Raw genomic sequence first — 22,863 nt, 5'->3', positions numbered from 1 at the left:
AATATAAAATTCTTAGTGTTGGATCAAAGATTCATACTAAGTCATTCTTTTGATTTCCAAATTTCTTTATTTTCTTGAATTATTTAATCGCTTTAAACCACATAATCAATTAAGAATACACTTGGACCGCCTTCTTTGTATAAATTGTTCGGGGGGGGATACAAATGATGTGTTAGACATATTTAAGTGAAAAAATCACAGATTTTCGGAATGGAAATGACCTTACAAATGAAACTTCCTAATGTTGCACACATATAAACAGCCATACCTAAAATCTGCATAGCACTTTGCAAATTACACAGTACTACCACGTATTACTGCCTTATCCAAATCACAAACCTAAGAGGCCAATATTAAAAACTACCATTTCACATATGAAGAAAGCTCAATTAAGTAACCTACCCAAGGCTAGACAGACAGTAATTGTCAGAATGTTAAATGTTCTGAGATAGAGTTTAAGAAGCTTACCCCTACACCTCAGTTATTGATTAAACACTGCCAAGCGATTTAGTAGCATGTGTAAAATTACAAACCACTTCTGCTCTACCATACTATCTCAGTCCTAATGGAGAAGTCAGTGGAAACAGGAATGCCTAGTATATTCCTGAACCTACACAAAGCAAATAAACACATATGGTGGTTAAATTTGGAAAAAAAATAGCGCCATATTTACACCTAAAACACGAACCATGGAGGCAAGGACAAAATCGTCAAATAGTAGAGACAAAATCTCTTGGAAGAAAATATCACACAGTAAAACCAGTGGTTATCAAATTTCAGTGTGTGTAAGTATCATCTGAAGTGCTTCTTGAAATGAAAACTATAAGATTCCACCCCCATCTGGAGATTCTAATTCAATAAACTGGGTAAGATTTAAAGCAATGGTTCCCAAATTTTGCTGTATGTGAGAATAACGTGGGTTGCTTTTAAAAGTCCCAATGCCCAGGCTGCATGCAGAGCAATTAAATCAAAATGTCAAGGGGTAGGAACCACGCAGTATTTTTCTTTTTAGGTATTTTTCTCATGGATTAACTCACAATTAGTATTTAAGAGTATCTGTTTTGAATAAAGATGAGAAAATTATATATATAATTATACCAATATATTCTGAAATATATTCTAATTTTCCTCAATAGGAATTTCATCTTAACTGTGTTTGTATTTCAAATTTAAAAGGCCGTATCTGTGACCCTGCAACTTTTTGCATCTCTGGGGAGTTCTGTTCAATAATGTCCTACTTCTCCTAAGAGGACATCTGGAACCAGAGGGCTCCCTGGTGATTCCTGGTTGCTCCTTGGATGCTCTGCTCCATCCCCGACAAAGATTTTGCTACAGGAACAGGGATTCATCCTGAAGCCTGAAGCCAAAATGTGTGTGGAAGTCACTATTCGAAGATTAACATTTATATTTGAAAGAGAAATGCTGGTAGGACTAATGAGTGCTTATGCAAAGAATTTTGGTTGCTTGGTAATCACATAACTTTCAAAAAGAACTCTTCGAAGCTAAAAGTACTTTCAAGCATTCTGCTCTTATAAGGATATAAAGTAAATAGACAAGAAGTCTGGTGCTGTGCAAAGTAGACAGAAAGGAAAGTCCTCACATAAATACATTTTGGCATAACGAGCTTAAACTAAGCAAGCAACTCAGTAAAAACACAGTTATTCAGAAAAAGAAGCTGCAGATGGCACACATGCTTTTTACCTAATTTCCACTCTCAAATAATGAGAAAGTCGATAAGTAAAGAATATCTAAGCAAAATATCCAAGGAACATGGATGATCAGTGGGGTGAGAATTTATATTTTCCAATTGTTCTCAAATAATTTTGTTTGTTTGTTTGCTTTTTGGCTTGTCTACTGTTAGAGCCATAAGCAGACAAAACCTGAGATATCTATTAAAAATTAGAGAGCTTTCAAAATGATCAACTGAAACGCCCACACCTTTTCCCAGAACAGTTATATTCTCAGGTGGTGCAGCCAGGCATTAATATATTTTAAAAGTTGCCCAACGTGTAGCCAAGGCTGAAATCCACTGCTTTACAGTAATGTGAAAGATACGATAATACTAATAATGGTGTATATCTATTAACAAATAGAACCTAAAAATTAACACTTCTCTATTGCTCTGCACTTTGCAGTGTCTGATGAAATCTACAATTTTAATTTAGTATTGCAGAGGCTTTTATGAACGTTAAGTTGAATGCAAAGGTAGATTCTCTTTGGTTGCTACTAGTGATAATGGACCATGAAATACAATGTGAAATTTAATTTGTAGCCCATATAGCACAAATGCAATACAGAGAAGAGCCTTGGCTTTTGACTTCAAAGAAATTAAAAAATTCAATATGTGAAGAGGATATTTAGAAATAAAGAGAAAGATGAAATTATGACTCACAATAAAGGTAAAATTAGTGTAAAACTCAACTCTTAGAATTTCCAGCTTAATAAAGGCCACAACAAACTGTTAGATGAGCTCAGGATCGTCTCAAAAAAACAGAATTTGAACATAAGGCTTCATCTAAGTTTTGGCCACTGTGTTTTCCCAATTGCTCTCTTTTATTGTTTAAACTGAATTACAGTTCATGAAATATTAAAGAAAGTCCCAGGCAAATAACACATGATTTAGAATATCACTTCATGTGTACAGACGCAAAATAAAAAAAATTAATGTTTGTTCTAAGCTTGTAAAACCTAACAGATAGTTCTTCTTCACTCTAGAGATGTTTATCTAAATAAGAACCTAACCTCCTGGACAGAGCTGGGAGCAAATAAAATAAGTTCTACTCAGGAGTAACAGCTGATATGTTTTTGTGTCCCCTTAACACTGGTAGTTTTATAAATACTTGTCAAGTTCAATGCCCAATGAAGACATTGAAGGAAAACCAAGCCTCAGTCTCTTCTTGGCAAAAGAGAAATAATTGTCCTAAAATGTAGATACCAGTTCAATTAACTCCAAGGTAAAGTGCATTCCCGTTGATATTTTGAATCTGATTTTACAGAAGAAATATTGACTATATCTATTTAAAAAGGATTCTAAATTTGTTTTAAATTGTGGAATGATCTGCAGTTCCTCTAGTCTATTCTTTTCAATTCACAGAAATTAATGCAGTCATTATATATATATATATTTAAAACTCATTATGGAGGGGCTTCCCTGGTGGCACAGTGGTTAAGAATTCGTCTGCCAATGCAGGGGACATGGGTTCGAGCCCTGGTCCAGGAAAATCCCACATGCCGCGGAGCAACTAAGCCCGTGCGCCACAACTACTTGAGCCTGCGCTCTATAGCCTGCAAGCCACAAGAGTCACAACTAATGAAGCCCACATGCTACAACTACTGAAGCCCGCGCACCTAGAGCCTGTGCTCCACAACAGGAGAACCCACCGCAATGAGAAGCCCACGCACTGCAATGAAGAGTGGCCCCCGCTGCCACAACTAAAAGAAAGTCTACATGCAGCAAGGAAGGCCCAAGGCAGCCAAAAACAACAACAACAACAACAAAAAAAACCCCAGAAAAACACATTATGGAGAAGAAATTCCTAATTTCTTATATCTTATCCTATTGCTTGAAGGCAACTTTTCCTTACTTCTTTATTACTTAAAATAGGCATCTTAAGTGCCAATTATTTAATTTCCCTCACAATTTAAAAATATTTATGAATGTCTTTTCAGTGAGGTGTAGTAACTCTCTTAATCCACTAATATAACGATACACTTTCTAGTAAGTTGTCTGACCCTATTATGTAAATAAAGATGCACATTTACAAACTGATAGTTAAAAGATGCACAGAAGGATTTTATTGAAATAATACTAAAAGAAATCATGGATTTAAGTCAAAGAATTTGTCACCTGTATTGAGGTCTTTCATGCAAAGTAGCAAATGCAGTGTTCTGTACCATGTATAACAACCAAATAAATATTGGCTTAAAAACACACAGGTAGGGCTTCCCTGGCGGCGCAGTGGTTGGGAGTCCGCCCGCCAATGCAGGGGACGTGGGCTCGTGCCCCGGTCTGGGAGGATCCCACGTGCCGCGGAGCGGCTGGGCCCGTGAGCCATGGCCGCTGAGCCTGCGCGTCCGGAGCCTGTGCTACGCAGCGGGAGAGGCCACAGCAGTGAGAGGCCCGCGTACCGCAAACAGGTAATTACGCATTTTTCTCTAAAATGCTTTATACATTTCTATTGTCATAACCTTAACTATTCAAACCTATCTATATCTGAAGACAATCAAGGATATGTGCCTTTATGCTTTAATAAATATTCTAACCAGGGGCTTCCCTGGTGGCGCAGTGGTTGAGAGTCCGCCTGCCAATGCAGGGGACACGGGTTCGTGCCCCGGTCCGTGAAGATCCCACATGCCGCAGAGCAGCTGGGCCCGTGAGCCATGGCCGCTGAGCCTGTGCGTCCGGAGCCTGTGCTCCGCAACGGGAGAGGCCATAACAGTGAGAGGCCCGCGTACCGCAAAAAAAAAAAAAAAAAAACACGGAAAAAAAAATTCTAACCATAGTTCCGTAGTTTAAATTTTTTTTTCTCTAGATAAAAGATGGATTGAAATAAATCTATTATTATTTATCATCTGGATTTCCGTGTAATAAAGAGTTTACACTTTCAAGTGTGGGGCTGTTTGCAATTTCAGGTGTGGGCCTCAAGTGTTAAAGTCCTACTGGGTAAATATCATGGGATAATTATATGTCCCACTGTGGACACTATTAAATCAGGGAGTCCAAATAATATGTAGAGACATTGCACCCTATTGGTATTTGGCATCTCTGTCATTAGAAACAGTTATCCTTTGATTTTAAAAACAATCCTCTGTGGCATACACAATAAGGACTGATAACAATTAAAAAGACATTAACATTGTTTATTATACTATTTCGGTCTCTTTGCACGATGTTATCCACTAAGAATACTCTGTAGGGGACTTCCCTGGAGGTCCAGTGGTTAACACCCTGCGCTTCCACTGGAGGGGGCACAGGTTCGATCCCTGGTTGGGGAACTAAGATCCCACATGCTTTGCAGCGTGGCCAATGAAATAAAACATAATAAAATAAAGTATTAAAAAAGAAAAAAGAATACACTCTAGGCATGGCCTATGGGGAGAGTGGTTTACCAGGAAGTACCCCAAAGGCCACTGATTGAACTGAGGAAGGTAATCCCATACACTCTCATCCTAGTTTCAAGAAATCAAAAACATGTATGGATTGTTTTTGGTTCCATAATCTAAACTGCCTTCCAAGTCAAAGGAATTATGAGTTAGTCCATTGAAGTTAGATTTTAGCTAATAGATTTCTTCTCTAACATAATTTATTATTAAGCATACATACTATTTCTTTAAAGCATACACAATGCAAAATCCCATCATGTTAAACTCAAACCAATTGAGCCTCTTTCCATGAAATTATGAAACCCAAGACTAGGAGCAAGACAAGTGTCCAGGGAGGGAATGCAGTGGCCAGAGTTAACTGAGCATTGGAATGGTAGCGTGTCCGTAGAATTAGGAGCTAGGAAACCACTGGTGACCCGATAGAAGCTGCAGGGTAGCCATGTTCCCATGGCTCCTTTTCCTGTAGAGCACACCAATGGTCATTACTGTCAACTCTCTGAATCACACTCAGACTCTACATTGGACCAGTGGATATTTTGATAACCTGAGTGCCCCTGAGTCACAAACAAAAGAATTTCTGCTTCTTCCAGGTCTCCTCTGAACTACCCACCTTTTTCTACAGCAGACTCCAGAAATGTACTGTTTTGCGTGTGAAAAGCATACTCACTATAGTTAGTTGTGTAAACAACTGGGTTACTAAATATACATACAACTAAATATACAACCAGTTTTTATTATTTCAAGTTTTCCTTGTAAATATTATGATCTGCTTATGGTAACTCAACTATAGATTTTATTGCTCTTTTGGTGTAGTTTTAGGATTACATCTCACCTTTTCTGAGGAACCTTGGATGCACAGTGATTGGAAAAAAGCAATTAAGCTCTGTCAGGTGCCAAATTCCTCCTGTCCCTCTTCCAATATTCTCCTCTGCCCTCAGACAACAGGCAGGGGTGACTTTTCTGGCATCCTCCTTTCACCCTTGTGTTTCTTCTCTCTTTCTCTACTCTTTTCATCTTAATAAACCATCTGGTACTTTTCTCCCTTCTTACCAGCACATTAGCAATTCTTTTCATAAGGTAAAGCTTTACTTGTCAGTGTTATTACCTGTGAAACATTAGTTTTACAAATGGTAAATGGAGCAATAAAGATGCTCCTGGACACAGAACCCCTCAGGGCAAGGTTACTGATAACTTCAATAAGTCAAATCCAGACTCAGAAGAAAGGACAGGTGAACAGATGTCAGCACATCTTCAGGAAGCCAAAGGGTAAATGCTACTTGATGACTGTGTAGGAGATGATTAAAATGCTCTTTGGAAAGAAAAGGGCTGTGAAAGACTATTGTTTCAGAACTGCCCGTTTTATAATCCACGGTACTCTGGGCTTAGCATGGGTAGTGCAGTTATGCTTCTCCCCTTTTATAATTCCCAAACATTAAGTGATGAAATCTAATCAGTACATAATTCTCAAAGCACATCCTTACTAACTTTTGTTTTAGGAGGAATATACTTTCCCTAAATCATGTGCAGCTATTTGCTTGGGTGATATTTCCATAGAGGTACATGTGCGTTCTTGAATATACCTTGGCAAATTCAGAACAATTAACTCAGAGCAGAGTTGTGATGTTGAAAATCCAAAAGATCGTACTGCAGGTGCCAGAGATCAACATTCCCATTTCCTCTGACATTGTAGAAATTTACAGGAATGGATTCAGATCAAGAAAATCTTTGTTTTGGCTGACTCTCTCTAGATTTGGTAGAATAATGGAAAATCTCTATGATCTACCTAAAATGGGAAGTCCCAGCCTGGAAGTTCTTGTTTTCGGAGATCCTTATTACCATATTGCTGCTGGTACTTTGTAAATGTCATGTAATGGCAGACATGCAGAAGACAGAAAAAAAATTTATAAAGAAATTCCTTAGGCAGTTATAAATATGATATTTTAAGGTATAGTGACTTTTTTTAAATGTCTGCAATAAGAAAAATTGCTATGTAACTTGTAAGTAACACAACCTTCATTAGTGCAAACAAAATTTCTTTAAAAATGTAGTATCAGTGGAAATTTAGCTACGTGTTGGATTTTCCAATAATCATCACAACAGCTTTCACAAACTGTTGCATGTTGAAAGTATCTCTAATCCAAGACCTTAAGTGTGTTGCTTTAATAAGTCTTTATGTGTACATAACTTATAAAACAACAAATAACAGCTCTAATCTGATCAGAAAACTTGGGGAGCAATTCCTCTAACAGCTGGACAGGGAGAATTACTGCTGGCATGGAAAAGAACAGACTCTAAAGTGGCCATTTACAAAGATACGTGTGAAGGTGAATGATTAACTTGAAAATACCCAGTGGCAGAAACTAATTATGATTTGGGGGTAGTGGGGAAGGTCACAATACAGAGACAGGGAATCAGAGAAACCACAGTGCAGGCATGCTGAGAGAGACAGGAAAGAAATCAAGGGTGAGAAAGAAAGAAAGTGACTTTTCAAAAAGGTAGCTTGAGAAAATCTCTGTCTCTAAGCAAAGAAAAATGGCATCAGAGCCATCAGTGAGGCGCAAGTAGCATGTTACAGGTGTTTGAAGAAGAGAAAAGATTTCTCCTTGTTCGGGGGTGTGATGGGTGTAGGGGCAATGGATCAGGGAGGCTTCAGAGTTTAGGTTGGCAGAAAGCTTTGAACTCCAGTGCAAAGTGTCCTGACTGTCCCTCATGCGGCAGAGGTCAGTGTATAATTATAAAACAGCACGGAGAATGGACATCTCCAGTCAACGTGCCAACAATCTGGTCAGCACGCAACCATGTGTGTACACAACCATGTGTGTCTTTTCAGCGTTTCCCTAGAGTGCTCTGTGCTGCTCCCTTGCAATTCTGTGGACAGCAGCTTGATCTGATAGGAGTTGTGTCTAATTTATTTGCCGGGTGTGCACAGTTCATTACTAGTGCTGTCATGATACCTAAGGCAAAAGTAAAAGATTAAAAAAAGGATACTAAAAGTAAACTATATGGTCCAAGAAGAATGACATAAACATACATAAGCCGAAGTAGTGCCTTATTTCTCCTGTAAATATTATGATTATTTAAAAAATCTATCAGCATCTGGAGAATCAATAATGAAGGATGTAAAAGTAGAAATCTGTACAAAGACTAAGTATCTAACAAGCAACCTCATCAAGGGTCTTAGCAAGAACAAAAATGGAAATGGACTGAAATATTATTATCTGGGAACCCCCTTCCACCTCGAAGGCAGTAGAGCTGAACCAAGGACATGTTTTTCCCCTTCATTTTTTTTCAGTATCTTGGACAAAGAAAACATTAACGTTTCATTCATCTTGGCAATCTGGATATCCAGAAATACCCTTGGTTGTTACACATACATTAAATAGGATAAAACAATTACGTACTTCTTCATTATGACAGCATTACAAATGCTAAATGGAAAATATACTGAGAGCAACCTCACAGCTAAATACGGATGAAATGTTTTTCTCCTAATATATACATATCAGCACCTTGAAGGCTAGTATTTTCCTTGCAATGGTGTTATTTCTTTCACACGAATATGAATAGGAATATGGTTAACTTTTCAACAGATGGTCACTGTTAGACGCAGAAATGTATCACAATTAAATAAAATATACTTTCAAAATCATCAATGTGATGACACACATTGTAATCATGTGTATCTTTCCAAGAAATTAAGTTTGTCTTTTCCAAATAAGGTGATAAAATGGCCCTCTTAAGAATATGACACAGGATACATATTACTGCAGGTTGAAAGAAAAGTTTTCCTAAAATCATGACCAAAATGAAGTTATAGTCTGTGTTTAAAAACTGTAAAACCCACAGAATGAATGAATTTAGTTTTCAAGGAAATACATTTAAAAATCAGTAACAAGTTCCCCTTAGAATCATGCATAAACTGTTTATTTTTATTACATACTTATTATACTGTATTGACATTTAATCTAGTTTTAGGACATAAAAAAATGCCATGGAAATGTTATTTTATGGGATCTACTTTCATGGGATTGTTTCTAGGTCATTTCAGTGACAGTGTGAAAGCAATGTGACATTAAGAGAAAGATAGTAATAACAGTTGTAGGCATGAGATAAAGAAACCCTGAGGGCTACCAATGAAGTGAACTGAGCTGTAAATCCTTAAAAAAAAAAAAAAAAAGAAGAGAAAAGGAAATATTTTTACCCCAAAGCTCCAGATTTTCCTTCCTACGAGCTTGTTGCTTTAATAATTAGAAAATGACCTCAGAAAGGTTATTTCATTTCTCTTTAAAACTCATTAGACTTTATGAAACTTAGAAAACCAGTATATTTGCAGACCTCTTACAAGAATTGACACTGTGTGAGCACGAATCTGAAGAACCATGTACTTAAGTGTAATCTGCATTTGAGGTGATGACAAGTATGTACATACACTGATGGATCAATAGAAATGCCCTTTGCAGGTATCATAATTTTAGTCTTTTTAAAATTTTGAAGAGAGATCCTGGGACATAAGCAGAGAAGAGGAAGAATGCCCCCCTCTTTCCCTGCTAACCCAGCGCTTCCAAAATGGGATCTCTCTGCGGCAGAAGAAGTGTCAGAGAGAGAATGTTGCTGCTGGCACTGTGCCCACCAGGCCAACCACACAGCTGGGGAAGTCCCGACTTGTTCGTGATGTGTCTGTGATAGGCATGTCGATGTTTGCTGACCTTATGTAATTAGTTGCCATCATTCTGCCAGAACATAATCACAATATCTGAAGATCAAAGAAAACAGGACTGAGTGTTCCATCTATTTCTTGGAAAGCGTTTCAAATGTCATCATCATGTTATAAAAAGTCATTCAGAATTCTCAGAGCCACCAAGAGGGCCCAAATGCTTCAATTAGTGCTGGTGGCATTGACAGCCCTCAGTCTTCTGAACTGGGTATTTTCTCCTCCCATTATACATGTCCACCTACCAATCCCACTCTGTTGTCCATCTAAGAAATGAGTTGTAGAAGAAGAATTAAAAGAAGAACTCTTTGAAGAATTAAAAATAACTGGATTGGGCTTCCCTGGTGGCGCAGTGGTTGAGAGTCTGCCTGCCAATGCAGGGGACACGGGTTCGTGCCCCGGTCCGGGAAGATCCCACATGCCGCGGAGCGGCTGGGCACGTGAGCCATGGCCGCTGAGCCTGCGTGTCCGGAGCCTGTGCTCCGCAACGGGAGAGGCCAAAACAGTGAGGGGCCTGCATACAGCAAAAAACAAAGCAAAACAAAAAAAACTGGATTTGTGAATTACAAATTCTATACACTATCCATAAAGATTGATTTTATGTTCATAGGACTTCACAATGAGTATTCAGAAAAATACCTAGATGAGAACTAAGAGAAAATAACCACATTTACATATCAGAATACTAATTTCTATGTGTGTACCCTTTTCATCGTGTAGGAAAAGAGTAAGTGTTAGTAGTTTGTGGTTATAGAACAGCTAGACACAAACACACACACACACTAGACAGAGCCCCCAGTACAATAATTCTATTTTTCCCCTGTGGTAACATATACTCAGGTATGATGCAGTCATCCCTAAAGATTATTGAGTTACCCTTGCAAAACTCACTTTGAAGTGGGATTAACAAGATTAGTTCATTAATACATAAAACTCGGGGGCTTTGCAGTCTCTGCATTTCCAGGACTTGGGCATTATGTTTCTACACCTTTATCTTGCTGTTCTCACCGTTACGGCCTCAAATGTAAAAACCTCTCAAGTAACCGATAATGCATTTCTACCACTTTCTTTCCAAAGTAAAAAATTATTTTAAAGGACAAAATACTTCTAGGTAGAACACTGACACCAACAGAAAATACAATTAAGTATTGAGCAGAATGGTTGAGGTAATTTTAACATGCCACTGGATCAATTAGTACACAGTAATTTGCCAGATATTCAGTGTTTCAGCAAACCCTTGGGCAAAGTCTCTTGTTAAGCAAATGACTGGAATATTAAATAATTGAAATGAAGTGCTACAATGTACCACATTCCATAGTTTTCCCTAGTCACATTAGGAACAGAATGTCTAATGAAGTTATTATTCATTAAAAATTTAAATAACATGGTATTTTAGTCCTGGTGGTTAATGGTTTAACAAGTCTGAGGAATTTCTAACTGGTCCCAAAGACTGACCATCAGGAATAAAATAATAAAATCAGGGTATTTCAGGTTTTCAGGGCTCAGAGAACCGAAGTCTGACACAATCAAGTTTTCCTGACATGGTTCCTTTTTCCTTTTCTTGGTTATTGTTATTGCATAAATGATGCATAAAAATTAATAAGAACTTTGCATTCAAATTCCTACAAGGTGTTCTTTGGTTTTTTTAGATAAACACAAGGGAACTACTACCCAAGGCAATTCTTCTGTCTACCCATTTCAATGTACAAGCATTCTCACATAATGTAATTTTAAATTAAAGGCTCACTGCTATTTCTCCTGGGTATACATTTGGCTTTGCTAAGTCTATAAAAACAGTCTTGTAAAGGACTCAAATTGCATTAGAAAAATAGTTAACCCATTTATGGTACCTGTGGAACAATTTCTTAATAATTTCCTCCTTTATATTAATATGATATTTCACATTAGAGTTTATTTCTCCATGGACATTAAGAGAATGCCTCTTACCTCATCCCTAGGTAAAAGCTGTCTAGAGAACTTTTGAACAGTTTGAAAGTTGATTTTTTTCTATTATTAATATTGCAAGAAACATAGAATTCTAATTGAAATTGGAATAAAACCAATGTAGGAGTAGGGTATATGGTAAGTAGAGTTATCTAAATTGCAAGTTCTTAATACAAAAATGTTTTTCCATTGCTTCTATCGATAACGTTAATTGCTGGTTATAGGATAGAAAGCAAAACGTTAAATGGCAATATTTAAATAATGAATAATGCAGGTGTCATTATTCCTTCTGAAGTTACATAATTTTTTTTTACCATTTAACACAATAGCAAAAATAATGTGAGTAATAAGTACTGACTGCAGAGGAGGTGCTTGCAAATGAATGTGCATCTTTGCACTGTGAGCATTTTACGTGCCTCCTAATAAATACAGTTGTTTCCATACCACAATAAATATGCAGCTCTTAAGGGAAAATAATTGGCCATGACAAGGATCTGGATCTCTTATGCACTCAGCCTCAGGTTTAGAGAGTGGAAACAGTGTTATAAAGGGTTCAGAGCTGAGAGACAGATGAGTTAACTGGAGAATGTAACACAAATGGGGAGTCAGTGAAGGTCAACCCCCTGTCACGATGCCCTTGTGAAAGGCATTCACAGCTAATTTCTTGCGTGACATGGATGCAAGCTCCTCCTCTCATGACATAAACCAGTATTCACCATTTGTCAGGCTAGTACCTTTCGGTACTATTTGTACCAGCATAAGAGTAAAGTAGAATAATGTTTCCTGGTTGTCCAAATACCTATTTCTGCTAAATAGTGCCCTGGATCCAGGATTAATAACCAAATAAAATATCTCCATCTTGTCAGAGACGTAGCAATTCCAAAGCCTCACAGAAATATCTCGTTCCCATTCAGTATCTTTCTCTACTGGGACAGCAAATAACAACCAATTATGATGCTTTTGCATGGGTTGAGATGTACCTATTAACAAGTGACTCATCTCTTCATTTCATGTAGTTGTCAGATCTTAAAACCAATATCTAACTCTAAATAAAACTCTCAAGAGATCTACTATGTCCTTACTCAGAAGTACACTATGTACCTTTCCACGAACTTGCAATCCAAATTGAATACATCACCTTAAGACAAACAGCCAACATTCAGTGAAACCCTAAGTAGCTCAGAGCACAAAACACCCTTCCATAATATAGAGAAATAATTCAAAGTTAAAATGTATGGAGTTCACATATGCAAAAACTATATATGTGAACAATACAGTTTTCACTATAGGAACAATTTTTCCAATTTTAGTAAATAATGTGAAGAAAAACAGCCAATTTGGTTTTTCAGTAATGGTAACTATAGTAGTTTCTCTGGAAAAAAAATGAGTCATAGTTTTATGAATTATTTTCTAAATAACATTTCTTTTTTTTTTCTTTTTTTTTTTTTTGCAGTACACGGGCCTCTCACTGTTGTGGCCTCTCCCGTTGCGGAGCACAGGCTCCGGATGCGCAGGCTCAGTGGCAATGGCTCACAGGCGTAGCTGCTCTGCGGCACGTGGGATCTTCCCGAACCGGGGCACGAACCTGTGTCCACTCTCAACCACTGCGCCACCAGGGAAGCCCTAAATAATATTTCTTATTAATTCCCAGTAACTAAGAAATGGAATGTAAATTACTAAGAAATGGGCTGCATTGAGGAAACTGATAGAAACACCCAATTTCTGTTCAGAGCCCACCCTGAACTCATGGCTCATGGGTTCTCAGAGTCCCTGGCAAGTAGCTTACATACAACCCCATTCCCAGAAATAGAAAGAATTCTCTAAAAGTAAAATATGTAATCAGAAACAAACTCCTTCAACTTTACTTGGGTGGATGGTGTATACAATTTCAATAAGGAGGCATTCCACATACACAATTTTTTAAAGAATCACAATTTTCCCCCAATTTTAGTAGTATTAATTACTGCTTTAATGTTAGAGCTGATTTGTCATTCATTATATGGTATATCGGCCTTCTTAGCATTTATGTATTTGGGTTTTTTTGGCAAAAGTTTTTTCATGGTGTGGAGAATGAAAACAAAGAGATAGTTTGTTCTCAAATATTATCTATTGATTTAGGACTCAATTTTTCAGGTAGTGTTTGAAATTCCTTACATATAAAAACTCCTTTCACCATCTACCATCCATCCTCTACAAATAACAGGTTTTTAAAAAATTGAAACATTTAGATCTAACCTAAATTTTGTTTCTATCTACAGTATTTTATAGTTTTCACCCTAAAGTAGGATAAAATTGCAAAATGCAATGATATTTTTTCTTTGACACTACAAGTATATCATTTATGAACATATAGAAACAATGAAGTCCTTTCTCTAATTATCATTATTCATGCTCTTGCTTTAAATTGTTCAAGGGGTAGCGACAATTTACTAGAAATCAGGGTTTACTTTTTTGCCTTGAGATTCTTTTTTAAGGTGAAGACAGCATTACCACTCACCCATTAATGTAAATATGACCATGCTATAGAGGCAGACATTGCATATCCGAGTTCTGCCTCTGTGAGTTTATCATGCCCTTTCAGGAAAGGAAATGTGTAAATAAGTGCTTTTCTGCAATTCTAACTCGAGAAATTAACAGACTCCTATCTTCTTTGCTGATGCTTAATGTTTTTTTGTGGGGAAAAAAGATAAGTGGAATGCATAATAAATAGCATGAACAAGGAAGGCACTCAAGGAATAGATTCATAAAATTTGCTGGTGAAACTGATTCCACCTTAACAATAAGCAATCAAGAACTACAGATTGAAGACGTGCTACGTACCCACCACTATCAAAGGAGTGATAGGAAACGTACAAACATAATCATGGAATCACAGGTTTGGAGAAAAGACTTAGAATTCATCTAGCGAAGATGCCCTCTGAGTGATTTCCTCATATCTATTGGACTTCAGAGGGTTTTGGTTGTTGGCTTGTTTGTTTTTAAATCGGGAATTTTTCACGTATCTTTGAAGCTCCAGCACATACATACAGCACAATAGCTGTATCAGTGGGAGGCATACAATAATGCTGGTTGATTTGAATGAGCAAATACATGAATTTATGATTATACACAACTCTACAGAGTGCTTGATTCTTCAGCCTATATTTAAGTGCTGAACAATTATACTGAGCAGAGATGATCTTCTATATATTTCTTGCACTCTTGTTATCAGACATATGTGTTTAATTTTTGTGAGGTGTAGGGTCTTTGGTATAGTTAAGAAATTTATATAATGGTGGGCCCACATGGGATCACCCCACTCTCTTCACAGGACCCGGAAAAGAAGTTCCAAGCATCAGGAACCTGCTGATTGTCTAGGGCAGAAGGAGGCCTCCTTTGTTCCAGAAATGGGACTTGTGTGGGAAGGTCCTGCTTAGAGGAAAACAGACTTGTCTCCGAGGAAACAGAGGCTTAGGAAAAATACACAATTTATTAAATATAGATATATTTATTTTATAAGTAATTTTTAAAAAAAAAATCCTAAAAAGAGTTCACTTCTGAAGCAACCCAGCTTTGTTGTCATTGAAAACCTGCTCTGACAGGATGTCCCTGTTCTGAGCCAGCCCTTCAGGTCAGCAGAGCACGATGGCCCCAGGCTGATCATCTCAGGGGGAACCCCTGAGCTTTTCACATGGTGAAGAGACTAGTTTTCTTTCAAGTTTGAAAACCAGCTGTTACTAGTTGCAAATTCAATGTCTTTGTTTCTATTTCTCTTACTTCATTTTATCAAGTCTCAGCAAGATTCCTGTCTTTCCCTGTATTATCTTGGTGCTCAAGGACACATTTCTTGTCCTATTCTTTCCAGATTGAGCAGAGTGATCACAGCTGGGTCTTTTCTCTGTGCAGTTCCTCAAAGGCCAGCTCATTTGATCAGTGGGACAGGCGAGCACTACTTATGGTCACATCATTCTGCTTACTTCAAAGGGGCTTGAACTGGACCATGAATTTGTAAATAACAACAATAACAATAATCATAAAGCAATGGTAAATATAAAATCATGTCATCTCAGAGTCACAGCTCCTGAGACAGTGATGCAGACCCTTGTTTATCAAGGGGGACTCCTTCAGGCACGTGTGTTAGAAATGCCTGGGACACATATTCAAGATTCTGATTTTGAGGAGTATTGAACTCACTGAGTGGGAACCTTTTAGGTTAATGTCCTGGGATCTGGATATTTACAATGCTATCTGAGTAAGTCTTATGTATAATGAGGATTGCGAGTTACTATAAGAACCTCCAAAGGCCTGATACTTTGTTCCCATATTATTAGCATCATTTCTATAAAGGCACAAGTTATGAATTTACGCAGCTAGTCCTCTGCTCTACTACCCGGTGTCCAAAATTGCCTCTATCGACTCTGTATATTTAGAAATCAAGCAAAATATATTAGAATGATTTTTCAAGAAGTCATGATACTTAATAATGTTCTTTCTGATATCTAACTTCATCCATGCAGATGCTGTTGACCCTATTTCTGCAACTTGTCTGACATTCAGCAGGAAAAGAAAACAATCACCATCCGTCACAGAACAATTCTTTCTCCATCTGCACACCATTCTTAAGACAGCCCTTTGGTGTGATTCTTCCAGGATACATGAGTCAGCATCCAGCAGTGGGATTATAACCCACCTGGAAATCCTGGTTCCAAAACTGAATGCAGCATCTTCCTCCACCCAGGCTCCCTCCTCCTTCTGGGTTTTGTTTTCTTCCAGGGAAGCGTCACAGCTCACCAGGTTCTGAGTTAATCATACCAGAGTGAGCCGTGATTCCGTCACCTCCCCTACCCAGTCAACTGCAGAGTTCTTCCCATAACTCCCCAAGAAACACTTTCAAATATCTCTCATCCTTTCCAGTCCCTTAATTCCCAGGTTGCCAACACCAGTGTCTCTAGGCCCAGAAACAAAGTTAACTTGTGTGTAGAAACAAAGTTACTGTGTATATAGTGTCTTCCCTTAGAAATGAACTTATTTACAAAACAGAAGTAGAGTCACAGATGTAGAAAACAAACTAATGGTTACTGGGGATAAAGTGGGGGGAGGGATAAATTGGGAGATTGGGATTGACATATACACACTATTATATATAAAACAGATAACTAATAAGGACGTACTGTATAGTACAGGGAACTCTACTCAGTACTCTATAATGGCCTATATGGGAAAAGAATCTAAAAAAAAGAGTGGACCTACGTATATGTATAACTGATTCACTTTGCTGTACACCTGAAACTAATACAACACTGTAACTCAAATATACTCCAATAAAAATTAAGAAAAAAAAGGAGTAGTTGTCACTGTGGCCAAACTGTAGACTGTAGCGTACTTGCCCAACCTAAAGGCATTCAGATCACAGTGTGTGTGTATGTGTATGTGTGTGTGTGCATGCATGCACACACACACACACACACACACACACACACACAGTCTGTCCAAAGAAAACACATGTTTGCGGTTTGCAATTTCTACTTAATTCCCTCTTTTTTCTTTCTTTTTCTTTTATTCCCCCATTCCCCTACCTTCTTGCCCCTGGCAACTGCAGTTCAAGTCTCTGCTTCTATGTATTTGACTTGTTTAGATTCCGCAAGTGAGATCATGCAGCTTTTTTCTTTATGTGTCTGGCTTATTTTACTTAATATAATGCCCTCCAGGTTCATCCATGTTGTTGAAAACGGCAGGTTTCTTTCTTTCTTTAGGCTGATAATATTCCATTGAATACACTCAGCATCCCTCACCTGGACTACTGCAATGGTTTTCACACTGCCACTCACCTCTTTCCACTAATTCTTACAGGTATAATCCTTTGGAAGTTAAATACAGCTACAATACTAACCAGGCATAGCTACCATTCTGGAAGGGGAAATAGGTGAAAGTGGTTATGGGGATAGAGAAGAAAAAATATTTTAGGTGTGATTGGAAACTCCAGACTGTGCTTCTAGAAGGAGGATTTTGTTTTCTCCACCCCATAGTGGGAGGCCGGAGCCAGGAGTCAGATGGATTCCAGGCATGTGATGGAGGGAGTGAAGGTGTGACCTGCCCTCTCTCCCCTCCTTGTGATGTATCTTCCCCATTTTCTTCCCTTGGCCGTTTCCTTTTCCCATCCTCCCTTCATTCTTTCTTTTCTCCCCCTTTTCCCCAATGCTGCCTAACGCATCTTCCTACTGCTGATTTATTATCTCCTTTTCTTTTCACTTCTCTTTTTTTCTCTCTTCTTCCTATTAGTATCTTCTGCATCTCAACCTCAATTCCTTCCTCCAAATTCCACAAAATGGCACTGGAACTTGGAGAGCCTGAACGTCTATTTATTTATTTTTATTGCCTACTATCAACCTAACAGTAGAAGAATAGGATGTTTCACGTTTTCCTTTTGTCCAAAGATGACTTAAAATTAGTTATATGTAGTCTACCATTTGCTTTTGTTTCTAAATTGTTTTTTCCTGCTGGTAAGTGACCTTAAGTAGAACGACGGCATTCTTGCCTTTGTCATAATCAATCATATTCTATGCATCAGTATTCAGCGTCATAGGAACTACATGAATGCTAGAGAGAAATTAACTGAAGCACTATAGTTGCTTTCTTATTACTAGAAATTATCTGAGCCAAAATACCAAGAAAGGATAATAGCCATTTTGAGCCTGGATGATATATCCAACTGAGTCATAATGTGGAAGAGACCACAGGAAAACTTGATAAAAAAAGAAATATATATTCAGCATGGTAAGTAAACCTTTAGAATAGGTGTAAATTTTAAAACTATTATTTAACATTTCATACAAAGAAATAGAAACACTCTGATCAGAACTGTAATCATGGAAATAAATGTGTGTGTAATTTAGGCACAATGTGTAATTCCACTGAAACACATACAAACTAGATACACACAAATTATATATATATATATATATACACACACACACACAACACATATATACATTCTCAAAAGGTGTTAGATATTGTTTGTGCAGAAAAACATGCATATAGAGTCATAGATTCTTAGAATAACAAAGACATTAACTATCATCTCAAATTTAATATACTTTTAAGATAAAGAAATTGACCTGTTCAGAGAGACGAAGAATGAAAGATGAAAAATGGAAGGGGCACCTCTGTGTAATCAGATGAATGGAAACCTGCTCAGTTATAGTTTTGCCTCCCGGCTCCCAGGGGTCACATCAAAGAACAAAAGGCTGGTCCCCAGGATGAGTAGTCATCAGATGCTACTGAGGCCCTTGGCTCACCTGCAATGGATAGTGATGGCCAGTGACAGTCACTGTAGCTCAGATTACATGATTAATCTCATGTACTGCCTGGTACCTAAAGAAAAACAGAACACTGGGAGGCATGGCTAGGGTACCCCACCAGCACTGGGATAAATAGTGACCAGTTTCCTGAGGATGGATGTCCAGAGATGCTATTCAGAGACAAGACAGATATCAGGGATGAGCAAAGAACTCACACATCACTCCATGGGCACAGAAATACAAGTGCACTATAAACAGTTTATAGTTGGTCAACATGCATTTTTCCTAAATATCATTTTAAACTAATTCTTTAAAAAAGTATTTCCTTGTCAGTTTCTGTTCTGTGACCATGCAGCCTGCATTCTATCTTCAAGCAAACTGTTTGTATCTAACATCAAATCTCTTGAGAGGCATCTTCAAGAAACATATTACAATCATTATGACCACAAAAGAAACGACTCTTGTCATGTTGAAGAAGAGATTCCACAGGGAACAAGTACCTTCAGCATTGGAAATGTGATTATTTACATCTCAGTCAAGATACCTTCTTTCATCCCCCTGAGGTGGAATTATCTGACAAATTAAATATCTTTATTTGGATGGCAAAGGATTATGAGAGTCACTTCCTGAAATACAAATAGAGGAATATACACTCCAAGCCAGATCCCTAGTGTGACTTTCATTTAACGGAACTCACTTTGAATGATCTGAGTATTTTATTGCCTACATTCTAAATTTATAGATCCTCAATAAGAGTGGTCTCATATCAGACACTAGTCTAATTTGTTCTTTTTAAAGTGGGCATAAGCTTAAAACAGATTCCTTTGTTTCTCGGACTTCAATCTTCATTAACTTTTTCCTTTAAATCTTAGCTTGAGTGGAGTTTTCCTTTTCAAAAAGCTATTCAGCTTAGTTCAAAACTTCTTAGTTGGGTTAACCACGTCGGCTTTAAAAATTTAAGCTCAAACGTTACCTGTGATACATTTTAAGAATATTAAGCACCCAGTATATAATATCAACCTTTCCTCCGATAAATATCATTTTCTACGATTTTTTAACTTGAGAATCTCCAAAGGAAACAGATTATATTTCAAATGATACTTCTTAATAATTGAAATTAAGTTTCTTCCCTAGGTAACAATTCTCTAAAGATTTTTATTACATCATCTTGTGTTTGTAACTTCTTCTTAGAATGGGTGCCAGACCATATTATGAAAACTGTGTGGCACATGAAAGCAGTACAGTGAAACAGTTAAAAATGTAAGCTAATGAGTCAGACTAATAAGGCTCAAATCCTGTCTTCTCTGTCGACTCCCTGGGTGACTGCACAGATTCTTAAGCTCTCTGTTCATCAGTATTATCATTGTAACAATATTTGCTTAATTGGTTGGGAGAATTAAATGAGCTAAGACTGTAATGCACTTAGAACAGTGCTAGGCAGAGTGCACTAGATACATATTAACCATTATTATTATTACATATTATAGTAATTGTTATATTGTGTTGTTCTAGATTATTATTTTAGTAGGCTCTCAGAAACTAATTATGGAATAAAGGACTGAATGTGGGAAAACATTCTTTTTCCCTGAAATATTTGAAGTTCAAATTTCATTACCTTGAAATAAACAGAGCACTTTAACCGTAGAATATTAGTAAAAACTGGAAATCGCATTCAATTTTTATCTAAATCCTTTTCCTACAGGATGCTGGGGATTCTAAGGGCCTGGCCTGCGCAGGGGACGTTTTAGGGTAAGGCTGGGTGAATAGAGGGCTCCTTACCACGTCCTGGGTTCAGAGCAAAGAGTCAAAAATGAGAAGAGGAGAAAACCAAGATCTGCAAATCAGAGAATCAAGACACCAAAAGGGAGGCACAGAAGCCAAGAACCTGGAGAATCTGGAAGGTGAGAGTAGAAAACAGTGGGTCAGATAAAAAGCTTGATGGTGTTACTGGGACTAATCCTAGGGCACGTGCTGCCCACAGATCTGATTTTTGGGTGGAAAGGCCATATTTAAGGTGACGAGGACTGGACTGGGCAGCCAGCTCTGTCCTCACTCTATTCTTGCTGCACCACTTAGACTGCACTGAACAGAACCAGCACTTGGATTTTAAGCTAAGACACATACTCACGATGATATTCTCTACCTTTTAGAAAAATGGCATACATGTGCAACCTCATCACAAGAAAACAGAGAGCATCTCAGAAGCAAAAAGATCAAACATTTACATTTCCCCTACATCAATGCATATACCGCAGCAGGACAACATGATAAAATCATCAGCAGAAACAGAACTAGAAGCTATGGCAGAAACTGCATCTAATAATTTTTAGGCATCTCAGAGATTACTTGCGGGTAAAAGAAACAAAAATAACAGAACAAATGTCAAATCAATGAAACTGACTTTTATCTGAAATAAGGTATCTCTAGAAAATGATCTTTATCTGAATCGAATTCTTCCTAAAGGGGAGACAGGGAATTCTAGCTTCCTCTTGCTCCCAGTATGTTGAATATTCATCTTGTGAAACAGAATGCAATTTGCATAATGTAGGGCCCAGGTCTGTGTGCAGGAACACCCTTCAGGGAAGGTGGAGGAAGGTTCCAAATGACAAGAGTATTTCCCAGCTCACCACGAAGGGAATCTGCAGCTCACATTTCATCTTCTTTGACAGATTTCCCGGATTTGCTGAAGAAAATGTATCACATTGCATGGGAGGCCCCAGAGGATGCTTCTTCTCTGCTTAAGTTTTAGGTGTGTGTGTGTATGTATGTATGTTTACATGTGGTTTTTTTGATGATGATATTTAACAACAGAGTTTTAAAGAATTTATACTAAGATGACATGCAAACCTAAATAAGAGAATTTTCTTTGAGGCTCCATGATTTTATCCACTTTTGCTCAAGGAATAATGGAAAGAAGTATTTTCACATCTAAGTCTCTATTGCTTGGACTTGTGACAGATATGAATTCTAGCTGCATTATAATATATGGATACAGTATACCTGGATATGAATTATTTGTAAACAGTAAATATTACAGAAGAGACTAGAAGGTGCCCAGCTACTAGTACACATTAACACAAAACCGAGACTTGCTTAAATTTAAATGCAATATCCATTTTGATAATAGAATTATTTTCCCAATAAAGCATTTACTCAATCTGAATTCTCACTTTTAAAAGAACTAATCTCTCCTAAATTTACTTTTGTAGAATTCCCATTTATTCTGTTTCTTTCTATAAAATAATCTTTTACAAGAAACTCCCTAAGACAAGCACAATTCTAAACAGTAGAAAAAGATTATATCAATATCAACGCTTTCAAAATTGCTCAATTTTCTGTGAACTGGGACATATAAAAATATGCAAATGCACAATTTTAAGAGGTGATATAACTCTTCCACTTGATACACTGATATTATCAAACATTGATGACTAATGAATTAATAGCTCCTACAGCACTGCAGTAAAGGTCAAATACTAAAGCAAAAATGAGAGTCATGAGACAGAACTTTCTCACTTTTGTGGTTGATGCTCTCGCTATTTTGCAGACATTGAATGAATGGCCAATATCTTGGGCATGCTACTTACCGATGGGTAGAGGTAACCTTCTCCATTCATGGCTATATACAACCCTGTTTTCACTCCCTGGATGGCCACGACGCGCAGTCCCACTGGTATGAGGTTGAACAGTGCTGTTAAGAGAAAGACAGTCTGTCACCAAAGGGCAGGAAGAAGCAAAGCATCTCCATCACTTTTCTCTGTCTCATTTGTTCTATTTGAGAAACATTATGTTTCTTACAACCTTCTGAGAAGTTCCAATTCATTAACT

General features: G+C 37.6%; 1 protein-coding gene across 3 annotated transcripts in view; it reads right to left on the bottom strand.

Moving 5' to 3' along the window:
• The window catches only part of FGF14 (fibroblast growth factor 14), a 620,737-nt gene that overhangs the window by 91,341 nt on the left and 506,533 nt on the right, over positions 1–22,863 (bottom strand). For all 3 annotated transcript variants that reach the window (XM_012534402.3, XM_049701200.1, XM_004273621.3), the window contains exon 3: positions 22,623–22,726. In XM_012534402.3, the coding sequence (XP_012389856.1) occupies positions 22,623–22,726 (104 nt within the window). The remainder of the gene's footprint in view (positions 1–22,622; positions 22,727–22,863) is intronic.

Source organism: Orcinus orca, chromosome 18 (genome assembly GCF_937001465.1).
Source record: "Orcinus orca chromosome 18, mOrcOrc1.1, whole genome shotgun sequence".
Classification (NCBI taxonomy): domain Eukaryota; kingdom Metazoa; phylum Chordata; class Mammalia; order Artiodactyla; family Delphinidae; genus Orcinus; species Orcinus orca.
This window is presented reverse-complemented; position numbering and strand designations above follow the sequence as displayed.